General features: G+C 37.9%; 1 protein-coding gene across 5 annotated transcripts in view; it reads right to left on the minus strand.

The window, feature by feature from the left end:
• Positions 1-26,769, minus strand: part of ZNF521 (zinc finger protein 521) — a 230,323-nt gene that overhangs the window by 200,383 nt on the left and 3,171 nt on the right. For 2 of the 5 annotated variants that reach the window (XM_053940784.1, XM_053940794.1), the window contains 3 exons: positions 12,513-12,575; positions 11,404-11,463; positions 5,665-5,844 (listed from right to left, as the gene is read on the minus strand). In XM_053940784.1, coding sequence (XP_053796759.1) covers positions 5,665-5,844; positions 11,404-11,463; positions 12,513-12,575 — 303 coding nt within the window. The remainder of the gene's footprint in view (positions 1-5,664; positions 5,845-11,403; positions 11,464-12,512; positions 12,576-26,769) is intronic. The other 3 variants (XM_053940807.1, XM_053940816.1, XM_053940798.1) reach the window with 2 other exon arrangements.

Consider the following 26,769-nt stretch of genomic DNA (forward strand, 5'->3'; position numbering starts at 1 on the left):
GTCCTTGGTGCAGGAATTCTCTAGAGAAACAGAGTGACTCTCTCAAGTGAAGTAACTGTACTTGGCAAACAGTGCTTGGCAGTGTGCCGCCAACTGCAATGAAGCAGATGAATATGCTTTTGGTGCATCATATATTTAACTTCTTAGGGTCCTTGTCCTCAGAAACACTTTGATCAAGCTCTGATTTTTCTCTGTGATGCTGAAATGACCAAGGAGCATTGACATGTATCTTTTCTCCACACATGTAGTGGAAACTGAAAAAATAATGACAAGAAATGCAATATATTTGGCCAGGATTGTTCTAGCTAGGATATCAAAACATGGTAACACCATGTGTTCACAAGATTTGTCTTGTGGTCTCACTGTGCACAGCATACATCCTTTGGGACAAAATCCCCTGGAAAGTTTTCAAGTGTTCTAGTGAAGGAGATGGTCTTGGCATTACCAACTCATTCAGAAATGTGAAAGATTCCTGGACACTAGGAAGAAGAGAAAAGTGGAATCTCCAGTGGAATCTCCATTGCCTCCTGTTTGCTAAGTCCCTGATCGCTCACGGTGCATGCTGTCTGTGAAGCTGTTAGGTACCACAAGCTCTCATATGTAGACATGAAAGTAAGTGTTTCTCGGGATGATGATGAAAATTAATTTTGATCATAATTAGAAAAACAGAAATACTGACTTATCTAGGAATTCCCACCCTTGTGATACTCCTTGTGATGGAGACCAGCACTCGGAACAATGGGCCCCTAATACAGTTCTGGAACTCTTTTCAGATGGCATCAGAGAGGAATCTCTGAGCAAGGCTAGAGAGCAGGACTGCATCTCTTCATTGGCAGGGGACACACAGCTATGACCAGTAACCTTTTCAATATCAGAAACAGCTTAGGTGGTAACAGGAACGGCTATCAGCTCTACCTGACATACTTACTCAACCTGTCAGAGCTCTAGAACTAAGCTAGAGCCCAAAGCATAAAATGGAGTCTACCTAACCACCTAAAGGTACAATGAAGATCCCCACTGGAGAAATACCTCATGTATTTTCCTTCAGGACACCCTTAGCCTAGAAGCTATGACTGCATATGATTCAGTAGCCTGCTTTCAGGCAAGTGTTATAGCCTGTGAGGCCAACAGAGCTAGTAGGGAAGTCCTGTAACATGCACTGTGTCTACTCATGCTCAGATGGAGAATGGCAGATTGTGTGCCAGCATGTCCACTGCTGCTGAGTTATTCAGCCACTCAGTCAACTAGATTGTTCACTGCATGTTTATGCTCCTTGTTCTAGGATTACTCGGGTTATGGCTAAGATTTCTGATGCCAAAGTGACCTACAGGATCTAGAAGGGTACCAGGCTTGAGCTGGATACCTCTGGACACAGAGCCAGCCAGTGGAGAGGCAGGTCTCACATAGACATGGGAGACTTCATAAAGCAGGATCCCTGAGGACTGAAAGGGAAAATAAACAGCACAAAGCACTGTGCAGGGAAAAGGGATTCTAAATCAAGCTGGAGACAATAAAAGAACATGTGTCTGACACGTTGTGTTCTACCAACAGCATATACGGCAGCAATGCAAAAGGTTAAGTGTCCTTTCCTAGTGGCAGAAGAGGAGAGAAGGTGCAGTTGAGGGTTTCTCAGTAGTGCACCATATCTGATCCTGCATTCAAATTCCTCCAGTGAGATCCAAACTGACATATACTAGAAAGACATCAGGCTCATAGCCATGATAATTGGACCCTTTGCTTATAAACACAACATAGAGGATGACAATGTGCAAGTGGCTTGAGTTATTAAATTAAATGCTGCAGGAAGAATACAGTGTGAAAAGCATTAACATCAGAGAGAAGCACTATTAAATCCATATTTTTATTGCCAATCTTTTGTAATGACTAAATGAATATAGCTCAGCATCTTATCTATCCTTGGTTACAAGTATCACAAAGAATTTTCTGGAACTTTTCCCCCTATTTATCCATTATCTGTATTCCACAAACATCACAGGAATTGTCAGCAATTAACATAAATAAATCAGCACCTTTTCAGAGAAAGCTTCAGTACAAGAATTTCAGATGATAGCAAAAAATATTACTAAATAGCTCATGAAGGGCCTGTTCCATCCCCCACTGAAGTCAATGGGAATCTTTTCACTGACTTCAATGGACACTGGATCAGACCCAAATTGAAAAGATCAATAGCGCACACATTAGGATAAAAGAGCAGCTATGCCCTCCTCCAGAAAAAAGAACATGAGTTCAATTCAAACAACAGATTACAGAAAGGAACCAGTTGGGGAGGACCTTTTTCTCCTCCTTTGAAAAAAATCTGCAAGAGAACAGCAATTCAAGATCCTGAGAGCTGAATCTCACAGAGTTGTGAGTAACTCTCATCTTCCACTGTCCTCTGAATAGGTGGGGGTGACTGACACTTTTGAGAGATTGGGAGCACTGTTTAATAAATCAGCTCCCTTCTCCTCATTCCAGTCCTTGGTTGAGAGTACAGAATGAAGATTCAATAAAGCACTTCCACTGAACTGTCAAAACTTCAGAGAAACATATCTGATATTTTCAAATGCAAAAAACTAGAAGCCCAAATATCAATTTGAGAGCCTTAAGTGGCAGGCCCGATTCTCAAGCATATTACAAGGTTGATAGAACTAGAGGCAGTTAAGACACTGTGACACTCAAATGTAGTGTTTCATATTCAGGGTTTTACTAGAGGGTAAATGTGCCTTAAGCCATTGTTTTTTCATCCTATTTGTTCCATCATCATAATTGTTGATTTTACCCAATATAACTAAATGGCAAAAGACCATACAACTGGATCAACATGCACAGTTTGTAAATTCTCACAGCGTTGTTCCCTATGCATCTCATAGAGCACCTCAGCGAAGCTCAGTAAAATCCAGACAAGCTTGCAGCAGCTGGCTCAGCCATCTGCAGAAAAGGGTTTGGAGGGCTTCATAACTTAAATGTGGCGTTCAGAGGATGATGGCCCTGGCATTTTTACATAATGGACATCTTAAGTAACTCTTCCCTGCCTGAGACTCAGACTGGAAAAATCTCATCAAGACAGATGATACACTCTGCCCTCCTCCACAGAGGACATAGTTGATCCAAACAGCAGAATAGAGTAGGAAAAAAGTACATTTTTTTTCAACCTCTTGCCTTTCATTAACAACTTAGTGACAGACATGTTTGTAGGTTTATTAGTAGTCACCTTAGAGTGTCTCCTAATTTCAGTGGGACTCCTCCAAAAGGAGACAGCCAGAGCAACTGTATAAGACCCTGTTGCATCAGAGGACTGTGATGAGAAAGGGAGGTGCAACCAGCCCTTCTTGATAACACTTTCTTTTAAAAAACCTTTGAGCACGGCACCCAAAGGTGCTCGTGGAAGAGAAAGACAAGAGTCCAGGGAGCTTGACTACAATGCTAAAAGCAAACCTTATTTTTGTCAAATATATATTATGTTTCAGAAAAGAAATGCTTCTTTCTGTCAACTGTTTATCACAGATTATCTAAAAATAATCTCATCCAATGAGGTTGTTTTGAATATTGTGTCCTTAGTGTGAGGTCACACATGCACCCTAGGACCTTGCATTGATGCAGTCTTAGTATTTTTTGCTTAAGAAGAAATCCTCAACTCCAGCCATGTCATTCAGGCCCCTTTTTCAACTCTAAGGGTGTATTTAGGTCATTTATATTTAGAAACAGAGGACAGTTGGCTTTTTGTCAACTTTGTACTCCAGAAGGGTGTGTAGTTTCAGTTTTTGTTCACTTCATTAGCTTTCAAACAGCCTGGTCTCTACCCATTCACTATCACAAGTTTCCTTGAAAGAGAGGCAAAGATATTTTTAGGAACTTAAACAATTTCCTTCAAGACTCATTTTCATTTCCCCATCCTCTGCTATCGTATGTGCATTCCTACCTTCACACATTCACCTCAGCTTGGTTAATCCAGCATCTTTATTTTCACTCTCATTTAACAACACAGCTAAAACACAACAAGAACTGCTGTGTTCAGGAGCAGTGGTCCAGGATTCTTCCTATTTACTGCTCCCCTCACGTGATTTTCTTCAGTTTCTTAACCCAACTATGCAAGCACTGTTCAGTGCATTCTGCTTGCAGCTTTAAAGCAGAGAAAACACTTGGTAAAAGGGGGCAGCAGCTAACTAACCAGAAAGGAGACAGAGCTGTATCAGAACAAGGTAAAAAACCCACAGGGATGAATAAATGGGATCTGAGAAAGTGAAGGGGAGAGCCAGGGGACTCAGGCAGGGTGAGTGCTTTCTCGGAGAGGAAAGGAAGAGACAAGTTAAGCCACTAATTTTTCAAGACAGAAAGAGAAAAAGAAAGAAGTATAAAGAAAACGAGAGAAAAATGTTTAAGTTATTTCAAGTCAAGAGAGAATATCCATAATGCCAGAAATCATGAGCACTGTAGAAAAATACATTCTGGAAGTTTGTAGGAGTGATTAGAAAATGATTGAATTGATTGTATCTCAAGTCAGAAATACATTTTACAGGCAAGAAAAGGCAAAGCAATATATTAATAAAAGTAAACACTTCTTGCTGCAGCAGATTTTCATCTGCCATAATTTGAAGTGAGGATTAAAATCATTTGACACATCCACATTACTTCCTCAACCTTTTCTGCTCCTGCCCACTTATTCCTCTTCTGCTCATCATCTTTTCATCCTCAAGAGTGGTACTGCTATCTGACTTTTATGTCTCATTCTGACAGGGCTTAGCCTATGGACCTATTGGAACCAAAACTCAGGAAGCTCTCCAAACATAAGCACACACAGATACTTTCTAAAAGCATTCCCAAATGGAAAGGGAATTTTCTTACTTGCAAAGTCACAATAAAGAAAGGTTTTTAACAAAATTCCACTACACAAAAAGTACATTTTACACTGTACTAAAATAAAAATAAAAAGGCTAAAAAGGCTAAAAATAAATCACTAATTAAAAATATAAATGCCTTTCTCTTGAAACTGAGCCTGTTTGGACCTACAGTGTGTACTATCAAAAAACTTACTATATTTAAATTTAGCTGATTTCACATGTTTTTCACAGTAAGGGGGCTGTTTACAATAATTTCAATGCGGAATCTAGGTGCTAGACAGGTCCATTCAAACAGCTGTACTTAATTCAGTAGTATCTGATCAGCACTTAGTTCTGCCTCTTCACTGAAGCCAAGATCTTATTTTCCCCTTTAACAATTTGCTTAATTCCTCTCAACTTTCAGTTACTGATTACCGTACAGTCATTTGTATTTAACAGATTAGAGTAACACAACATCCAGCTCAATCTGCAACAGGCCATTGTGCAAATTCATTCATTATGTGACATTATGCCACTTAAGCCCCACTTACAAATGCCCTCTGAATTTACAAGTGACCTAGCAAAATACATGTAGAGGCAAAGCATGGAAAGCTGTACTATATGAATCTAGAAAACACACACAGCAGTCATATATCCTTTGGTATTAAGGAAATTTATAATGCTCCATTTGCAGTATAATCCTGTCCCAAAATCTGTTTATAAAAGTCTCAACCAAGCATTCAAGTGCAGGAAAAAAATAACTGAAAAAGGAGGGGTATCAGAAGCAGAGAATGGGAATCAGAAATAGAGCAGTGCATGAAGCCACAAAGTGATAAGTATTGTTTACCTGTCAGTTGACATTGATTAATCTTGTGTTCTGTGATATCGCTCAGTGACTCAAACACCTGGAGGCAGCTGTCACAGCTGTGCACAGCTTCTTCTTCTAACTCCTCCCCTTCATCCGGCCTTTTCTTACAGTCTAGCACATCTCCATCTTCTGTCTTGTCGTCTAGTTTACAGTTAGGGTCTGAAAGAAAATCAAGACTGTGATGTCAGGCGTGTAAGAAGAGAACATTCAAGAAGAAAAAAAAACCCAAATAGGTTGTTGTCCTAATGATGAGAAGAAAATTATTTGGCATGACCCTGCAGCACACTGTAGAATTTATTACTAAATAAGCAGGAGAGTCTTTTTTCCTTTCATTTTTTTCTAATCTCAATGAAAAGCAAATTTTCCTTCTACTCCCACAAATGCAGCTCCGTTTCTTACTCAGGCTATTCTTCCATGCTTCAGTGTTAGAATTGTCAATTTTTATCACAGCTATTGAAGCTGTTTTGATCATCATAAGAAAGGATAAACCACCTATGCAATTAGTTTTTCAATGAAAAGAAAAATCGGATCAATGAGTGTGCAGGAACTTCTTTTCACTGTTAACTACAGCGTTTCACAGGAAATTACCAGAATTAAGAGACTAACAAATTTGATTTACATAAACATGAAATTAATCTTGATTTTACAACCCACTCCAATACTCCATCACCACACTATCTGACACAAACAAAGCCCTGGAAAGCTCATACCCTAGGTCAAAATGCTACTTATGCTCTGAACTTGTGTATGAATTAAAGACAGCGCTCATCAAGTTCCTGTATTTGCCAGACCATGGAAAACTAGAAACTAACTACTCTAGTATAAAAGCTATAGAGTGCACAGATAAAGCTTTATCTGTTTGACATATTAACAGGCATTTGGGGGATAGCAGGATAGCTCCAGCCTCAGATCAGCAGTCCTGAGCCCAACTGAAGCTTCTAACTGGAAGAAACGTGCAGCCTCACCACCGACCCATGTGCGCAGAGACACCTCACAGCTCACTGCACTGCCTCAGTTCTGCAGAGGATCAGCTCAGTGAGATAATGTGTAGCCTAGAACTTTTCTTCCTCTTCTGAGGAGGAACACAGTAGCTTTAACTACTCCTGACTTTTTGCCCATTTTACTAAAAGCTTCCTTCAAAGACAGAAATAAACCAATCTGTCTTTCCTAATAAAGCAAGCTGGCACTTAACTTTGTTTTTCCTTGGGAACCACAGTATAACAAGTGAAATGCAGAAGAGAAATGGTTGTGCACATTCCAGCAAAAGGAATGCAAGTGTTTCACTACTTCTCCCTTTTCTGCTTTGGCTGCCTCATCTTTCCTTTTAGATATTTGAGAGAGCTGAGACCGAAGCAAGTCATTTTAGAAAACAAGGACGAACTCACATAATAATAGGATCTTGTGCAAATACATTTTAAGATGTTACACTCTTTTGCCAAGCAGGTGAGTAAACAGGAGTAGGCTCCCTGGCCAGGGGAACAGAGAGGTGGTATGCGTGAATGCACCTTATTTAGCCTTGAATTTGATTAGGATCCTGCACAACTCCTTGGAAGAAGAGAAACTAGAACATGCCAACACTACATTCATATCGGAGGTAGAGTGGTGTGTGAAGAGAAGCAGGAAGGCAATTCCACTATAAACCACTCACATCCGCTCTCAGAACCCTACAGTCATCTGGGCACAGCCATTCCTGTATTTCTTGCTGCCCACAATCAAGGTCAGAGCTCTCATCATCTCTCTGTATCCTTTGGTCCATACTGCTGCACCCTGCCCTTCAACTGTGCAAACACAGATGGACCCGCAAGCAGAAACTGGAAATGACCCATGTCAGGAAGTCTTTCTCATGCCATGTGGCTTGTGATCAAAACCCGAGGAATTTCTTTGACAGGGGTAAAGGGCAATATTTATTTTTAAGGGAATTATATTACAGCGAGAAAACAGATTATTTTTTAAAAATAAAAAACATGTTCTGAAAGCAAAAATACATTTGCTGTGCAAAAGCCCTCTATACACTGAGTCCTTACATGACAAATTACATCCACAAGGTTCTTTCAAGAGTGGAAATTTCCACTTGGGCAGATACTTCCAAATAGAAAAATAGCCTGCAAATTTACAAACCAAAAAAGGTATGCTAATTATAAAAAGACTTTATGGCATTTTAGACATTACCGAATATTCTAAATCTAACAACTTCCATTGCTGCTTCATTTTCCAAAATAGTTAGGAAGATTAATAAAAGCAGCTAGGAGATCTCCAGGTTCTAAACAGTTCAGAAAATGAAATAATTGTCTTAACTGTTGCAAACTGACCCCAACATCATTAAACACTTGTTGGAAGGCAGCATGTGCACACTGCATACTATTAGTTGTTCAGCTCAAGCTCTCAGTTTCATCTCATAAAATTGACAGCACTCAGGGAAATGTGGGCACTAGGTCTGAATTTTAACATGAGTATTTAAATGCTGCACATAAAGTTTACAGACCTGTTTGTTTTAAAAAAAGGGTAGTGCCTGACTCTGCTCTAAGTACAGTGCTGAAGGAAAGAAAAGGGACGGGAGGGAATTCTTGAGATTCGCTATTCAGAAACACTTGCATTTTACAGGAATTCAGCAACACACACACAAACGTAGCCACACATGCACCCCTTAGTGCACAAAAGCCTAAAGGATCACTCAATTTAAAGCTTCATACTTAGCGACCAGTTATTAAAATTAGAATCATTTTAAGACTAATAATGTTTTGCTTCTCCTTCTGCATTTGCAGATATAAACTCTACAGGGACAGAAGTCAGTCAAGCTTATTCCCTTCTGCTGCAACTTTAGAATACATGCTCTAGCCAACTGGCACATTTGTTTTTAGGTCAACACTTAAGTGGGACCCTCTGGGACCTAGGTTTGAGTTTAGCCTATGACAGCTTTGTGAAATGAGTTCTGGCAGTCTCAGCCCCTCTCAATGAATGTATTTCCACTGTGATCTGCTTCTGTGAAGAGATGTCACCATCAAAATAAAAAGATGTTTAAAGAGAGCAAATATCATTTGGAGGTTTTATGAATAGATAGCTGTTCTTTTTCAACAACAAATATCTTCCATCAAGAGCTGGTCTAACCTTAAATAGTTGCTTAAATTGAGGATAAGCTGCCTTATTTGAGCAGCTCTTTTGGAAGACTAGAATAAAATATTTTATAAATGCAATATGCATTCATCTGTACTTTCTCCTTAACCTCTTGTTCAAAGCTCAGGCTCTCATATAGGCTTCAAGGCAAATGTCATTCACCTCCCACATTTCTTTCTCTGCAGTATCTGCAACAATCACAGCCACAATTCCCTCAATAAGATGGTGTTCATAGTAAAATTACTTTTCCCAACATCTGCAAATACCACTGTGATTTCCAGAGGCTTCTCTGGCCTATTTTGGAGGCTGCTTGTGCAGCAACTGAAATTTTTCAATACCCATCAGCAACAATACACACATATCCTCTCCACCTTCAGATACCATTGGAAATCATCTAGTGTAGAAATGAATGAAGGTTACTTTTTTGTAAGAGAAATAAATTCTGCCTATTAGGCCACTTTAAAAAAAATAAGAGAAAGAACAGTTGTCTTCTCTTCCTGATTATGTTAACATTATTTATAAATGGAAATTAAAAGAAGCATGATTTTCTCATTACTATGTTCCCTGGCAGGTGGTTCCCCCCTTCCCTTCTTCCTCCTTCTCATAAGGGATGTTATTGCTGTAACTTGGTCTAATAAAACTGCAACTTCGGGGAAAATGAAAAATTGCATTGGTTTAAAAGTGTTGGAGGCAATAAAGCCATGGACTTCAATTAATTTCAAGTATGGGAGCGGTTTAAGGCCAACCAGCAGAAATTCTCTTCTGCCCATGTAAAAATGAGGTTTCACCACATTTACTTTTTATAACCCATATAAAAGTCAAGTAAAAGTAATGAATATCTAAAAGTCATCTCAGTGGACTGGCAAAGACTCTCTGTATTCTTGAAACTCATCTTACATATTTCTGCCTATGCTGCAAGGATCCATAGATAATCCCAACTAAAACATCAAACTACCAAGAAAACAGCCTCCTTCCCAATCCATTTCACTGCCTTGCAGTAGACCTCCTTCCAAGCCACTTCTGCATGGAAAAGTGCTGGCAAAAGAAAGGAAAACTTAGATCATGTGGTTATAATTATTACCAGGCAAGGAATATTTCTTCAGCTCAGTGGTAAAGTAAAACTCTGTCGCTCTCTGCTCCCAATAGTGTCCATCGCAAAACAACTGCCTCATTAAATCTCTGCAGTAAGATTAATATGCCGTAGCTGCACTACATTATAACTTGGTACTCTATAAAAAGCACATTTAAAGGTTAGAGCCAGAGCTTAGATACAGAGTATTACTATAAAAACTTCTGGCAGTGTGTACACAGGGCAGGCCTTCTGTACTGCTTGCTCTATCAGGTTTTTTGGTTTTAATATTGGCACTGCATTCTTGCTGTGGAGAAAAACAGAATGCTAAATCCTGCCTAGAAATAAACCGAGGACGTGATGGTAAATGAAGAAGTAGCAATGCAACTTAACCACTGAGAATTATTTTAGGGAAAAAAAAAAAGGCAGAAGAGCCACCATTCTTTGACATTGATCTCTGGTTTTGCAGTTGCCTATTTTTCAACTTCATGTGTCTAGAGCAGGACAAGTTTGCTTTGTTCAAGAATTTGCAGATAGTTAAATGGAGACACATGTACGCTGAAAAGAGTTGGAGAAATTTCCCATTAAAAAGGCAAAGAACTCCCTCACTTTTATTTACTCTCTTCAAACAATCTGCTTTATGCACAAAGCCATTAGAACTTATAAAAGGCACCAAACACAAACCCACAGATACACAGAGAAATATAAAGCTGAAGAAAAAATTAACTGCATTCTTCACCTTCATAAGAGGAATAACTCCAACTGTTCTCAAACAGATTACCTACACGTATGCACACATGACTAGCCTTCTAGGAATATCCTTAAGGAACCAGCCCTTACTCCAAAAGGTGACCTCAGCTGAATTAATAACACTATGCAGATGAGTCAGTCCTTCTCTTCAGATAAAATTCTGTGAAACCAGTACCAAAGACAGAAACAAATCATTTCTTGCATTCTCATTAGAGAATAAAGAAGCCCTTGTTGTTTTGGGGAATTAACAATTATTTCTCCGTGATTATTAACAATACTTTTCTCTGTGATCCTGACTCAAACAACAGTTTTGTCCACCCAATCTCACCTATTAAAATTAAAGAGCCCTTAATTAATATCTGTCAAGAAATTATACAAACATTCTTAAAAGAAATCACCCCTATCCACATATTTTAGAAATACAGAAATAGTTTAAATGAAATGAATAATAAAGTTTATCTGAAATGGCATGGGGGGGGTGGTTACATGGGGAATGTAGAGAAGGATTAAATTTAACAAAAAATGAAATAAGAAAAAAAGAAAAGCATGCTGTACTTTAGAAGCGTCTCACTTTCAGTCAGCTGACCTACCAAAGGCAGAATTTCTAACTGTCAGAAATTGAAAGGTAAGGGGAGAGGAATGTTACTTTCCATTGCAAGCCCCAAGAATGCATTCTAAGCTGAAACAGAGAAAGAAGAGTGCAGGCTTTGCAAAAACACCCCAATACAAAAATCCCTCACACTGTTGTCAAATGGTAAGCAAGCACTAATGAAGGAATTCGGCATTACCAGTCTGTGCGGCTGTGTGTCCCACACCTGCCTGATGGTCCTCTGTTTCATTTTCTTCTACTGTCAGAAAAAGGTAAACAAAACAAAAACAAAACAAACAAAAAAGATGTTAGGTAGGTAGCTGAAGTGTTTCAAGCATCTTTACACCAGCCTCAGTTCTGAAAGCCAGCAATGCTTGCACAACACGGGCAAGAAAAGCTGCACTGCAAAGTGCGAAAGTGTAGACCAGACCAAGACAGAATACATTGCTGTATGGAAGCTACAAATCTGAGAGCAGAGTGACCAATCTTTTTCATGGCTTAAAAAAACAAATCGAATTTCCTCTGGGATATTTGTCTTCAATGCACTTTACTGTATTTGATTACAGATCTAAATAAGAGAACAATTATGGGCTTTAGGATTCTGCTTGCTCCACTCAGATAAGAGAAAGCCTTCTCCTGGCAGATGGGAGAGGTGTGTGTGCTAGTTCACACATAAGCTTTAAAAAATAGTAATAATCCTATATTCAGTAGCAAACATCTCAGCAGTGCAGACAGCCTTGCAAAGGAGAACTAACCCCATGCTGTTTTACTGTATATACCATGCCAGCATCTTTCCCTTGGCTCACAGCTTTCCAGAGCAGTAGAACTAAAAACAATACAATTCTTGTCAGATTCACTATTCAAAACTTGTTGGGTGAGTGAACCTAACAAGAGCCATTCTGTTGCTACTTTGAAAAATTAGAGAGCGCTGTTCTCTTACGTTCTGATACAATGCCTAAGTAAGATTGACTCTCCCAAAGCAAAAGTAAGGGAAGAGCTAAAAGGCAGAACCATTTCCTTTTTATTCTCCCAAAGACCGAGTTCTTTGAGTTAGAGAACAGCGGAGAGAAAAGAATTCATTCTGCCTCCACAGGGGAAAAAGCTGAAAGGGGAAAGACTGCACTTCTGCAGCGTTTCCACTCCCAAGAATTCAGACCTCAAAAAATAATCATGCAACTGAATTAAAAGTCTAAAGACTTGAGGTATTTTTCCTGGTTCTTGGGACAAGAGAGTGCAACACTTAGGGGTCACATATAAATCTAGACATATATGCAAAAGAAGAGATACATATACACACTCCACAGGTACCTCTTTTCCTCCTCCGCCAACCCCAAGGCTTCATACAACTGGTTGTTTCTAGAATCTGAGTTTCTAGAAAAAAAACACCAGTTTTCATAAGGACACTCTTAGAACACCAGAAACTTGTAATACAGTGCATATATCAGAAAGAGTCGAGTACAATCTCTGAAGGATTCTAAACAATCTATATCTCTATCCCAGAGCTGTGGCTAGCAAGCAAACTCTTCTCATCTACAGAGATCTGATAAAAGTTTCCCCAGCCCTGCAGTCAGTCCAGTATTTCACAAAATATGATTTTATGAGCTAATTTATGCGCTCAACTTGTGTTTTGCAGCCACGATGTTACCAGTGCCTCAGCTGTGATAATACTGTATGATTTTCTTTGTTACACTGAAGCAGTCACCCCAGCATCCTCACAGCTGAAGGAAACCGGTCAGACAAAGAAAGCAGTGGGAAAAGCTCACGAAAAGCTGAGGTTTGGAGAACACATGGTCAAACGCAAACTAAGCTAAATAGAAAGATTTTTCTCTAAGGTAGCACAGATCAGTAAGTTTCATTAATAAAGCAAGAAAAATAATGAATAAAACTAGTATACAATTACTATACGTATATATACCATCTATTGTGACCCCCTCAAAATTCCCAGGAAAACCTCAGCAGGAGCCTAATCTGACCCCATTTATGTCCATCATTAGCTGCTGATGGATTTCCAAAAAATGTACTTAAGAACAAGCTCTAAAACTGAAAATAAGTCCACTCTTCCATCCCTCAAGAGGAAACTCACTTTGATCATCACTACCTACTAATCAGCCTTATTAAAGGTTGTGGATGTATCTGCTTTCCTCAACCATGACAAATGTCCCTTCTCAGTTCAAAAAAGCAGTTTAAGAACACTACCATTTCTTAACTTTCAAGATGGAATTGAGGTCTTCAAACGTGAACTTTTCAATAACTGATTCCCAAGTGGCTACCTGCTGAGAAGTAAACAAGATCTCCACTTTAAAGTGTATACCAAAATGAATGAGTTAATTTTTTCTGCTGTTCTGTCCTCAATGTCTACTGCCACCAGCTGCAGTACCAGAATCTCTCACTGCTCCTGAGATGTGATTGCACAGTGAAATGTACTCAGCTTCACACTGCTGACTGAGAGGTACACCAAACATTTTTAGCTCCTAAAATGGAAAAAATAAACATGATACTGCCTAACTAATTGTTTCCAGGTATGTAATTTTGTACCATGAAAGCATGGCAGCGTATTCCTTGTGAAAACAAATATTTTACAACTTCCCTGCTATTTTGGGATCTGAAAATTCTGTGAGAGCTGAGGTTTGCTTTCAACAAAGGCTGACCACTATGTCTTTATTGCACTTAAAAAAGAAAACAAGTATATAAGCAGGTAGCGTTGTGGTTAGTGTTTTTCTAAATCTTTGCTCATCCCTTTAAGGACTCTCAGTCACAACAGAAACAAGTAAATCAGAACAGGCCATGGCACAGACTTGTCAATAATAGTCAATTAGACTGACATATTTGTCAGGAAAAATAAAACCATATTTAGGGGGAAAATGGTGAAAAGAAAAAGAAAACTATTCTACAAAACCCACTGAATTAGCGAGTCACCTACAAAATGCATCTCATTTTCCTTTGCATTAAGTTAGCTCCTTCCTCCAACTTGCAAGGGTATTCCTTACATCAAGTAGGCTACAGCTGGTAGCATCAGATAAGCTCTCGATTAGCACTTAACACCTTTTCACAAACAGATTCTGCAAACTTCAGTGCTATTTCAGCTCTCAGGTCACTGTTAAACTCAGCTAAGAAGGGTAGAATGGCATGCAACCAAGTTTAACCTCCCTTAAATATTAACTACACCGTTTTCTTTCAGAAGAGGAAGATACCTTTAAACAGAATCTATACAAAGGGATGATTTAAATTTTGCAAACTGAACCCCTTTTTCTAGCAGGAGCATGGCATGTAACTAAAAAATGAACAAGGATGGTATGCAAATAAAAGAGTAGCATGTATGCAATATTATTAATTCAAACATCAAAATTATTGATATCCCTAAGACTGTAATTGCACACAGAGATGTCACCTTCATTATAGCATATACCACATCCTAGCATAAGGTAAGATTAATCCTGTGTAATGAAGCCAGAATACCAGTGAAGGAGAGGCCTTGGGAAAGCAGAATATTACATTATCAATCCAGTATGAATAAGTGACCTTATGGCTGAACAGAACTTCTAGATACATGTTGTCACAAAAGCAACAATATTCCTTGTCCCTACAACTACATGTTTATGCCCACAGGTCACCTGTTTTGTGAGCTGTAGTAATATTTCTCAATTGACTCATCTGTTCCTTAAAACAACAAATGATCCATTTCCTACTACCCATTTTCTCAGGACAACTTCTGAGAAACAAAAAGAGGAACCCCAAGTAATAAAATTTTAAAAAAGGAGTAGATCACTACATCTGTGGCACCACGCTTCTTGAGAGCAATTTAAAAAATATATCAGTAAGGGAAAAGAGAAATTCAACACGTCAGTTCTATCTCCCATTATAAAAGCTGTGGGTTGGACAGACAACAGTTTTTAAAATTTTATTAAAAAAAAAAAATTGTATCTCTAAACTGAAGCTGTATCCATGTGAAAAGTTAGGATGTTTCAGCTTTGGTACAGATAGTGTCCAAGGCAAACCCTGGTTTCAGTTCAGAGCACATCTCATGCTTAGGCTGCTGACTGTCAACATTAAGACCAGCTATTCCTTTTTAAAGAAATAATAAATAAATAAACAAAAACCCCTAAAAACCAAACTAAAATAAACCAAACCAAAACAAAACAAACAACCAATGCAACAAATCAAGTAGAACCATCAAGTACAGCCAATGAGGAAAATCTGTGGGAATTTTGATAGAGAGGTCCTAAATTTAGAATTAAGTTCCTGACTGCTCTACAGCAACACCTGCTGATCAATGAGGATTTCACCCCTTTTGCTTAGTCTGTTCATGAGACTCATGGTTAGACCATAAAGGAGGGAGATTGCTTTGTAAAGTTGCTACAAAATATATACAGATTTTCTAGCTTGCAAAATTTCGTTCATATTCCACAGAGTAACCAGGATCCCCCTCCTCTGAAAAATTAATGTGTAGATTTAGTACCCTAAGGAAGAGCACAAGTCATTTCTAGTTGATGCCTGGAAAAAGCTTGTACAGAAAAGAAATGGATAAAATTAGAAATGTGGAAAATTATACTTTCACTGAAAGGGAAGCCTTTTGGAGAACTCTGGCTAAGATTTATGGTTTCTGACCTACTACAAACCATAATAAAATAAAAGCAAAAGATAATTGAAAAAAGTCGGTTTTCTTCTAGTCTAGGTAGATTAATAAATTTTGAAAAAAAAAAAAATAACTGCCCCAAATGTCTGAGCCTCTACTCAGCTTGGTAAACAAAGCAGGAGAAGCTACATATCCCAAAATAAACTATAAAAATAGATTGCTATTGATTTATCCCTTCATAAAACCTATTCCTTGAGAGATGTGAAAATAAACCTAATGTAGCAACTAAGACTGTCAGGATAGGAAGTTTAGAATACATATTTTTACCTTGCACTTTACATTTTGTACAATTCAATACTTGATCTATAAACTTCCATTAGTATATGATTAGTAATTCAATTTAAAGCCATCTTTGCACAAAAGCCTTTTTCTTAGGATGGTAACTTTGCCAAGTGCATCTTCAATCTACATGTTTGAATAATTTCTGCAGACAAGTAATAGAGACACTAGCTGTATTAGCATAATCAATACACAATTTACTGAGTTACTGAGACAGAACAGAAATAAAACGTGTGTGCCATTATTTCAGTATCTACAAATGACTGTAATTTCTGGAAGTATCTCTCTGCTACTCCTCGTGGCCACATAAAAACCAAGAGGACATTCATATTGCCACCATCTACAGGTAGATATTAAGTATGAGCAGACAGATTAATCATATAGCAGAAGGCAAATTTAAGAGCCAGTTGCAGGGGACGTTGAGTATCCTCTAGCTCTATTAAAGTCAATGGATTCTAAAGATGTTTCACACTTTGCAATAACATGCTGTGGAAATACGTCTCCACAAGGATTCAGTCAGGATACAAAATTGAAATTAAAGAAGTTACAGAGAAGTATTAAATTCAGGATCACGTGTCAATGAATCACCTGCTAGGGCTTCACCTTCCTCAGCTTTCTTCTCTCCCTAGGTACCACTGGTGTCTAAGATTCACCTTTCAAACCCTTCTGGCTGACACATGCCAGCACAGGATTTCACACCTGGCTGTGGCCCACAAAAGCAGCAATTCAGTGGGTGACTTCTGGAATTCAGCAGACATTCCAGAATGCTTCATAATGGCCTTTAAGATAATTGACATTAATAAAAGTTCAGAGCTACTAAGAAAGTCTTGTTTTCTGACCAGCTTCACCTGGCATCAACTCATGTCTATCAGCTACTAGCCAGATTACCAATTTGACTGTCAAATGTAAATCCTTCCAATGACTTTAGTGCTGGAAGAACTGGAAAAAGAAATGCATCGGCATATTAACATTTTAAATATCTACATTCCAGAACTCCACTGAAAATCAGTCCTGTGTGTAGCCACAACTTTACAAAAGTCCTATTAATCATATGCATGAATATGTATATGGCTGATTTGTTTTCCTTTGTGCTGTGACATATCCCTTTTCCTATTTCTATTCCCCCCCAGCATGGTAACAATATTCTCTTGACATTGGAAATTATTTTCCTTAAAAGATTCCTGTTATATAAAGCATTCTTTCCTCTTGCATTTGCTTTTTCCAGAAGACAAAGTCCCTCATAGCACTCATATTCTTCACTCCTCTCTTTAGTCTGTCCCAACACTGAGCTTGTTTTTTTCCCCCTAATGTTCTTCTTGTAGAATGACTGAATTAGGAGTTCCCAATTAAACTGCAGTGGTTGGAAAATATTATTCTTATGCTAAAATAAAGTATTTTCCTAGGCAGCACATAAACATAAAAGTAATAAATACACTTAAATGGAAAGAAATTATGCTTAAGAAATCCTTTGGATATTCTTCCAACCCTTGATCTCAAGGATGACAGTATCCAAATGTGACAGCCTAAAGACATCCAGTTTTACATAACAGTGTGTGCAGAAAAGGCATAAGATGGTCTTTCCAGCAGCAGCCAAAGCTGGGTAGGGGGAGGGAAAATATCCTTTTAGGGATAGCTGAGGTAATAGATTAATTAATCCTGTATGAAATTCTAACTTTGCCTCCATAACCATGCATCCTTTTAAAAGGTTAAACCACATATACATATACTCATATTTCTATTGTTAAGTAAACTAATAAGGTTGTATTTTAAAAAGTACTTTTCTCCAAAGAATCTTAGAGCTTCTTATAAACCTCAAGTAAATTTCAGTCATCCCTAAGACTCTCTACCATGCAACGTAACAGATTATTATAGATCTCAGAGTCAAATTGAGGACCAAGGTGAGAATTAGCAAAGCTAGAGGGAGACAGTTCTTAGTACCAGGGTCAGGACTTTCTGCTCTCTTGCCTGTCCTAGACTGAGTACTCCACCACCATTCCTGACTATGTGGAATGGGCAGCCAGTCCATTTTGGGGGAAGACAGAAGTTAGGAGACTAAGATAAATTTTAACCCTAATTACCAAGTCCAGTACTTAACATGAACACATTCAGAGTTATTCCCCTCAGTGTCCTGAAGCTCTGTATCACCTCAGCTTTCTTACTCAACACGACAAATACAAATTCCTGGTGCTTCTACAGACTGTATTTTCAACTGTGCTTAGAAAACAGGTAATTCATTAAACACTGCCTATAAAAGTCTAAACTCAGCAAGAGAGAGCAATTGGAATTAAACTGATGTATGGATCATAGAACCTCAAAGTAAACAACATTACACAGGTCTAAAGACAGGTGATATAAAGAAGGGCTATGAAGACTTACAGTAAAGGTTACTGTAGATGATCCTTCCCTCTGAAATTTAAATCATTTATTTATATGCCTAAAATGGGACACTTACATTGAGGACTTTGGGCTGTCTGACATTGTTCCAATACCAAACTGAAATACAGCTTCATGCTTTAGCTCTATTACCTAAAGACATACATATATCTGAGTCAATAAAAACCAAAGCAAACTAAACACCTACCTCCTTTCAACTGAAATTATCCCTGATTTATCAGAGATCTCCTTCTATTCTATACTAGAGTTTTATAAGTTAATTTTTGATCCCTAAGACTCTCTTTTCTAGATGACTTTCTGTCATGTAGAACAGCAATCTGGTCCATATCCACAGAGGAGCTTAGAAGCCAAAAAACTAGTGAGGGGATGCTGCATCTAAATTGTCAGCAGTTCTGTTCAGATGCCACTGAGGTCAGGCTGTACCTGTGGTTTTACCATCGGGGCTTTCTCAGTGCTGAAATCAAACTGAAGCCCCACCACAGCTGGGTAGTGAGCAATTGAGTATTCTCCTGCCTGCCCTGGGTTTGGATGCAGCCTTATGGGCTGGTCCTTGAGAGTTCATATACCCTTCCCTGGTTGCTATACAACACTGGCAGAAAATATGTGCGTTGAAATACATCTTCCTTTTCCCCTCTTGCTCACATCCACTGGTTAGATCAGTCACCCAGGAGGTGGGTGGCACCAGCTGAACTTTCTCTTTTATCAGAAGGACTTGTACTCACGTCATGAACTTCCTAACAAAGAACACTTACCCTCAGACTTGAAGTGCACTCCTTCATTGCTGTTGAAGCTACCATACTTCATCTACAATATTCACTGAACTAGAAACAAGAAGAATTAGCATGATATTTTATCACTGTGGTTGGGGCACTGTCACAGGAAGTGGGATAAGTGGAATCTAATTCTAGTTGCACTGAAATAATTCATCAGAAGTAGCAGAAAGTACATGGCAGACCAAGACCCAGGTCTCCCCTTTTTCTTCAAGGTACTCGAGCAATTAGAGCCCTGAGTCTCCTGCACTTTTTCACACTCTTGTCCAAAAAATAATTAGACTTTTGAAAAGGGGAATGGCATTGACAAAAATAACAGGGCAACTCACACTCATAAGACAGTATGTTGCTGTGTAATGACTGATGTCCTCCCTGTGAGATACAGATAAAACACTTTTAGACAAAGCACAAAACAGAACTCCTGCCTCTCATCCCAGCAGAGCAAAGATTTTTCCCTCTTCAGCAAAGGAGAGAGGAAGAGCAGCAGCACACCACCTCAATTCTTTCTAGCCTAGGAGGAAAGGAATTTTATCTTTATCTCCAAAACCTGAGTCAGGTAAGTGACTGCTATGAGGTGCCCTGTTGCACTAAGATACCCACATCTAGAATAGGGGAGGAGCTAAGACACATTATTATTTCCAAGTTTTTCCTACTGTCTCCTTGAAATAATTTCTACTTGACAACATTCATAAATCCCTAAGCACCTGTAAACTATATAAAGAATCCAATAGTTTGGTGCAAGGTGACTATTCTACTAGGCACCTACAAACTAAGCAGAGCAGCATCTAAGCACTAAACATCTTGCAGCATGCAAGCTTCCTTTTTAAATTTTTTTTTCCCATAAAGATTTCTGACCTTTCTTCATTGATTTACATTTTCATCTGACAAGCAAGTGTCCTACTCAACAGATTCACCAGAAATTGCAAACCAAATCTCTTCCTGTGCTCTAGCTCTTTATAAGTCACAAAACACAATCCCTTCCCAGTCAGTGCTTGCATGTAGAGGCCAATACAAACCCATTTCCTCCTCCCATCTTCAGAGTGAAAACGTTACATCAGGCATGGATCTTGACATCCTGTTGTCCTGGAACCAGTGAATCAGAAAGTTCCTTCCTCACAATTGTATTCTTTGGAGGTGGAAAATAATTAACTTCCCCACCCCCTCCTCCTTCCTACTGCTACTGTCAAAAGTTAGAAAGTCACTTGACTCTGTCTGGAAAAAAAACCCCAGCCATCATAATTCAGTGCCAGAGAAAGTTTTTGTTGATCAAAGCATAGCTTGGTCTTCCCAAGGACACTGTCTCACTATATCACATCATCCAGTCCAGAAACAGAGCAGTCATTTTATTTTTGTTTTTAAAGCTTCTTCCACAAAAATGAATGAATCGATAATGGAAGTTGAACTTGATATGTTACCAAAAGAGTGAACAACAGAAAAATGAAACTAGAAAATCAATTATCAAGGAATTCATTGTTTGAAATATATTTTTCCAGCAAAACACAACATAAAAATACTAAGGGTACAACAGGTCTCAGGGACTGTGCACAAAAGCCATCTATTTTACAGTCAACCAGGACATTTAGATATAGAAGTATTCTAGGTTTTCCACATTTGTGTAGAACACTGAGCATTTCTGTGAGCAACTGGAGAGTGGTTTTGTATTCGTGTTAGGTAAGGACAAAATTCACGCTCCAGGTTATTGCCTCTGCATGAGAGAATAAGCTCTCCAAAACACAGATTTGAGGCAGAAAGAAAACATTGAGAATCCTCACTATCAAAATCCCATCCATTTTTCCTCAGGACAAAAAGGTGTTCTGCTTCAGCCAGCTGTCTAACTAAGGACTAGCACTGCCAAATTTGTAAGAAGGCTAGCTAGTTACTGATATTGCATTTTTCAAGAACTACAGTAATCCCAAATCACATTAAATAAAGAAGGAGGGGAATGTCACTATAGATAGATAGATAGATAGATAGATAGATAGATAGATAGATAGATGATAGATAACTTTAAGAAATCTTGAAGGACTAGAATTCCTACTCTTCCAAAGAAAAATTTCACCTAATTGCACCTACATTTAAAAGTGAAAGTATCAGACGAATCTCTCACTGAAAAAACACTCCTCTGCCTTACTCCCATGACACAGCAACAAAAAAAAAAAAAAAAAAAGGGAGGGTGACCACAATGAAAACAAGCCCCCAAAATTTCTAAAATTTCATTGGGTTTTAATTGCACAGAATTGGTAAGTAACAGCCCTATGACCCTTTTGAGTACACATTCTATGGATTCAACTGTGCAAAAACAGTTGCAGTATGGCATGCACAGCATCACCCTAGCTAAAGGAAAATCTAAAACCCAAATGTGCACAGCCCAGAAGGACACGTATAACTCAGATTAAATCCTAAAAAGGAGGGGGGAAAATATCTTCTGTATCTTTTTTCTTAATAATTACGCAGTATAGAGGGGGAAAATATGTGTATGAAACCAAAGGAATATGAAATGGGGGAAAAATACCCATGACCAGTGTTAACTAATATACTAAACATGAAAAACAAGTGTCCTGGTTCAAAAATTCATTGGAAGAGAGCAATTTTGTGCAGTCTAACCACTGTGTGCACAGAAAAAAAAAAAAAAAAGCAGATTTTTTTGGAAAGTAGGAGGGCTGAATGAAAATGTTAATTATAAGATGTTGTAATAAGGATACCCCCAAGATCAGCCCTATCTTTTTTGCTACAGCATAGTCCCTAGGCAAATGGCTAACTACTCCTTGATCATTATCCTAGCTAAAACTAAAGCTACTGAAGTTTAGGAGACTCATATCTAACAGAATTTCTTTCATCTCTAATAATTGCTAAACTAGCATAATTGCTCATACTTGAGGTGAAATAGAACCCAAGTTGTCTAATTTTAAAACAAAAACAAACCTCACCATCTCTTTTGGTCTTTGCACATCCATCTTTTGTCAGAGTCCTATGCCAAATGTTACATTACGATTTTAAAGTATTTAAAAGCCTCTCTTGTGCTGTCCAACTTTTATAAAGACAGCAACTGGAAAACTTTAATGCTTTGTAGTAACACTCTGCAAAATGTATTTGAAAACAGACATGCACATTTTCACAGCACCAAATAAAACAGGGCAAATTCTTTGTAGCTCTATGTGTTGTCCCTTCAGGGAAATATTTATATATATGTACATGTATATGCCACAGTTCTGATTTAAGTGAAATAATGCATTTTCCCAACCCCCGACTGGGACTGATTCGGAGCTCAGGCAGCTCTGCAGAAACCAATGGAAGCTGTGAAATATGGCTAGGAAAAGACTCTAGGAGGTTGTCTTAGGGTAGCGGAACTTATACTGTATTTTAATCAATCTATAAAAACCCTCCAAATATCATATTTTAATTCTTTTACACAGGAAAAAATAGTGAATCCATATGGTCTACATAAAATGTTAACGTTTTTTCTGAATCTTTTCCTCATGCACAGTTATCCAAAAGGAAGATTTTTTTCAAAATGTCCAAGTTTGAAAATATTGAATCGTGTTTCAGAACAAAGAATTGAAAGCTATTAAACCAGCGGTAAATTAGACAGAATGAATTATAGAGCAACATAAAGCCTTTCAAGAGATCTTAGATCATGGTGGATAATGTTATCCTACACATGTTAGATAAGTGACTCCATACTGACAGCTTCCCTTGTTGCACAAGTTAACAGCAACTCAGGAAAACAAAATCAAACCAATCCAAACACATCAGCAGCCTTACTAAACCTCTTAATATTATCTTTGTCACAAGATTTCACCTTTGTGGAAACCAGCAGTACAGCCAGTAGCTCACTTCTAATGGTGCCTAACCCCAAGCAGCAGACACTGATGGTCAATATAACTCATGCTGGCCCCAGAAATGACTGGGCAGCATTACTGTAATCCTGCAGCTAATCAAGACTATCAATATGCATTGCCAAAGTCAATGAATATTACTAAAGGTTAGGGATGTTTTTGTTGTTACGGATTTTTTTAATACATAAAGGCATGCTTTGGCAAGTCCAAAAGAGAACACTATAAATAGCCCGCATTATAAAAAGATGCTAATCTTAAATCCTTTTTGTAATTTCTTTTTTTTTTTTTTTTTCATGCACTCTTTTATGTTCGGTATCTTAATTTTTGCCCTTTTTTGGATGGCCAAATACAAGCCAGCAATTTACTCATGCATCAAACAGATGTTTTTGCTTTTCAGGCCAAATGGAATCTCATGAATTTTTTGTTCCCTCCCTATAAAATATGATGCCAAAATAACACAGTTCCTGAAAACAGCCCGTTCAGAAAAAGTTCTTTGGACCAATAATACTGAAACTTCAAGTCAAGTTCACAGAAATAATGCCAATACTAATTGCTGGTTTTGTTTATGCTGGATTGATTATAGTCTAATCAGCAGACAATCCCATGACTTTTGAGTCTAGCCCATGCAATTTGGAAGCCAAGGAGGGCTGAGGCTGCAAACAGACATTCAAACAGTTGACAGATACAGAGAAATGTAAAGGCTACTGTTGGAAGGGGATCCGAATGTCAAATTCTCTCTGAACTATTGTTGCTGGTTAATAACATTTTTCTTTTAATCCATCACTATTCTACCTTCCTTGGTACCACATAACCTGCACTTCTGCATGAGAAACATCCTTTCACTTGGAATCTATGCTGAGGAAACAAGTCCCATTAAAACACAGATACATTTGCTCAGTCCACTGATACTCTGAATGAATTGATCTGCAGTTGTAAATTCATTCAAGATGGAAAGATTACCTAGGTTTCCTCAAAAACAGGGAACAACTTCAGGAGATGTTCTGGGCTTGGCAATATATTTCAAGCCTTCTTTAAGAAGACCATGGGTATGCAAAATACAACTAAGAAATGCATTCTGCTCATCTTTCTAGGAACTAACATTTAGTAATTTTATTTCTGCATGTAGGACACAAAATTGCATTGAGTAAAAATTTACTTTGAAGTAAAACCACAGGTTGTTTGGGGTTTTTTTCCACAAAAAGAAATCAGAGATCAGCACTTCTATTAAACACATGAGGCTGTACTAGTTTCCTTGTGATAGCTTATCTAACAACTACCATTTCAGTGATTTTTTCATGGGTGGCTTTGAACGTAGTAATGAATATTACCTGGATTTAGCTTAGAGAAACCTGTGTTTAACATTTAGTAGAACTACCTTTGCATTCAGTTTTGTATAAAGAATACCTAGTTTTCTTTGCACGTGATTGTATTTTTGTAACATTTTTTCCTAAACAAACTTTCTCATCAAAAGCTGGTAGTAAGAGCAAAGAAAAAACCTCAAGCCTTTCTAAAAGTAAAACCCCATAAACCAGAAAGGAAGGAGGGGGGGGGAGGCAGTCAGTAACCCAAGTGTGATATCTCCAAAGCATGCCAAGTCACAAAGAAAGGTTTACAACTCATAATGGCCAAGTTAAACAACATACAAGAAGCTGCTCTGCCCCCCTCCCTTGCTTTCTCATCACAGGGGTCTCTACCATAGTTTTACTTAGGGAATGGCTCTGCCCCTGGATGTCAGGAGTTTAAGGAGACATAACAATTGCCCTTCTTTGATACCTTTCATTTGCACAGTGCCTCTTTTGGGGCTTGTACACGAGTATCGTATCTCCGAGTTCTCTTTCCCCACCTGCTTTTCTGCAGCTATCCTCCCTCTCTTCCTCACCAAATGCTTTAGGTGATTTTGATCAGGTCAATGATACTTAATAGATTTTTTTTGTTTCAGAAACTAGCCAAGGAAATGGGATAAATTAATCAGTAGAATGAAATATAGGTCAGGACTGATGAGTTTGTTGCAACTGATCCTTCCCCTGCCTTTAAGCACCCAAGAGTTGAACTTTAATTCCTCTTTCCTAAAGTAAAATAAGATATTCAAATTGCAGTTTTTCAGAAAGTTGTCATTTACTCTCCTTTTGAGACTTTTTTTTTTTGCCACAAACCTGCAGTGTATTTGTAAGAGACCGTGTTTGTCACAGAAAATAATTAAATCTTATTTTTCCTCAGAAAGAAGATTTTATTATTCTTAAATTATAAGGGGCTTATCTAATGTTAGCCATGCCTATTTTTTCCCCTTGGTTCAAGACTGAGATGCAATCTTCACCAAGTGCTGGGGGACAGTCAGACCAAAGTTGGCAAGAAACCAAAACAGGGAAAAGGAAAAAAAAAAAAAAAACCCAAAAAAAAAGGAAGGAAAGAGAGAGAAAAAAAAATTAATGTAAACAGAAACCAGGGTAATTGATAAAAGTGTATTTTCAAGAAATATAAGAAATTTAGTCATTAGCTAGTTCTTAACACCCACCATTTCAGATGAACATTAGTTTCATGCATTCAATATGAAAAACTCAATTGTCATTTTGTTTTAATGTATTTACCTGCCTTGTATCAGTATTCCCCTAAGATATAAGTTTCAAATTAAGTTATCAAAAGTGACAGACATATCAAAAATCTCTCTTATATCTTCCCCCCAGAAAGGGCTGCTAAGTACATGACAAATTGGAAATGTAATGTGTAACTCCATATTTTATTTAGATGTAAAACAGCGCTCATGAGTTTAAATAACTCATTTACATACATTCAAAGAATAGTTTCTTAAATAAGCTATTTAAAATACTGTTTATTTTTATCTGTAGAACTACATTTTGTACTGACTAAATCAGTAATACTTAAGAAATCAGGAATTTAAATAAGCGCTGCATTGGAGGTACAGTTGAAATTCTCCTTGCAACATTACTTAAAGCTTTTGTTTGTTCACTAAAAATGAAGATGTAATAATTGATGGGCAAACTCTGATCCATGAATTTAAATGCTAGTCCATGCAAGCATCTTTCAGCTCCTCACATGAATCACATTATTAGCCCTTTCAGAAATCTCAAAATCGGACTGCTTTCAGAATACTGTTAATCCACTCAGAAACTGACATGACTCAAGAAAAATAAAACAGGGAAAATGAAAGAGATATTTGAACAAAGGCCACCAAGAATGATAACCCACTCCCCAAAGGTAATTACTGCGGCAATAATTACAGATGATGATTGATTTACTGCTTGGTTTAAGTTGAAAAATAGTAAATAAGACTCTGCAAAGAAATCTCTATCATCTCCATCCTGAACATTAAGTGGTTTTCTCAAGTCAGTAGTTTATTGTCAGCAAATCCAAGCTACTCCATCTGAAACATATAATGTTGCTGATTTCTCATTTTAGGTATTCTCAGGCAACTAACTGGTGCCTAAGAAAGGCAAAGCACATACCTCCACATAAAATGGAACCTGTGTATTTTGTTTTAAATTAAGTGTGATGTTTACAGGAAGATATTTGAAACAAACTTCTCTCTGTAACACATGTAACAAATCACCACGAGTGAAACATGCCCAATGTCTAACAGGACAACAATTTCCTCTATTTGCCAATTAATTCTGAACCTTTATTCCTTTGAACTTAAA

This window comes from Vidua chalybeata, chromosome 1 (genome assembly GCF_026979565.1).
Source record: "Vidua chalybeata isolate OUT-0048 chromosome 1, bVidCha1 merged haplotype, whole genome shotgun sequence".
Lineage (NCBI taxonomy): Eukaryota > Metazoa > Chordata > Aves > Passeriformes > Viduidae > Vidua > Vidua chalybeata.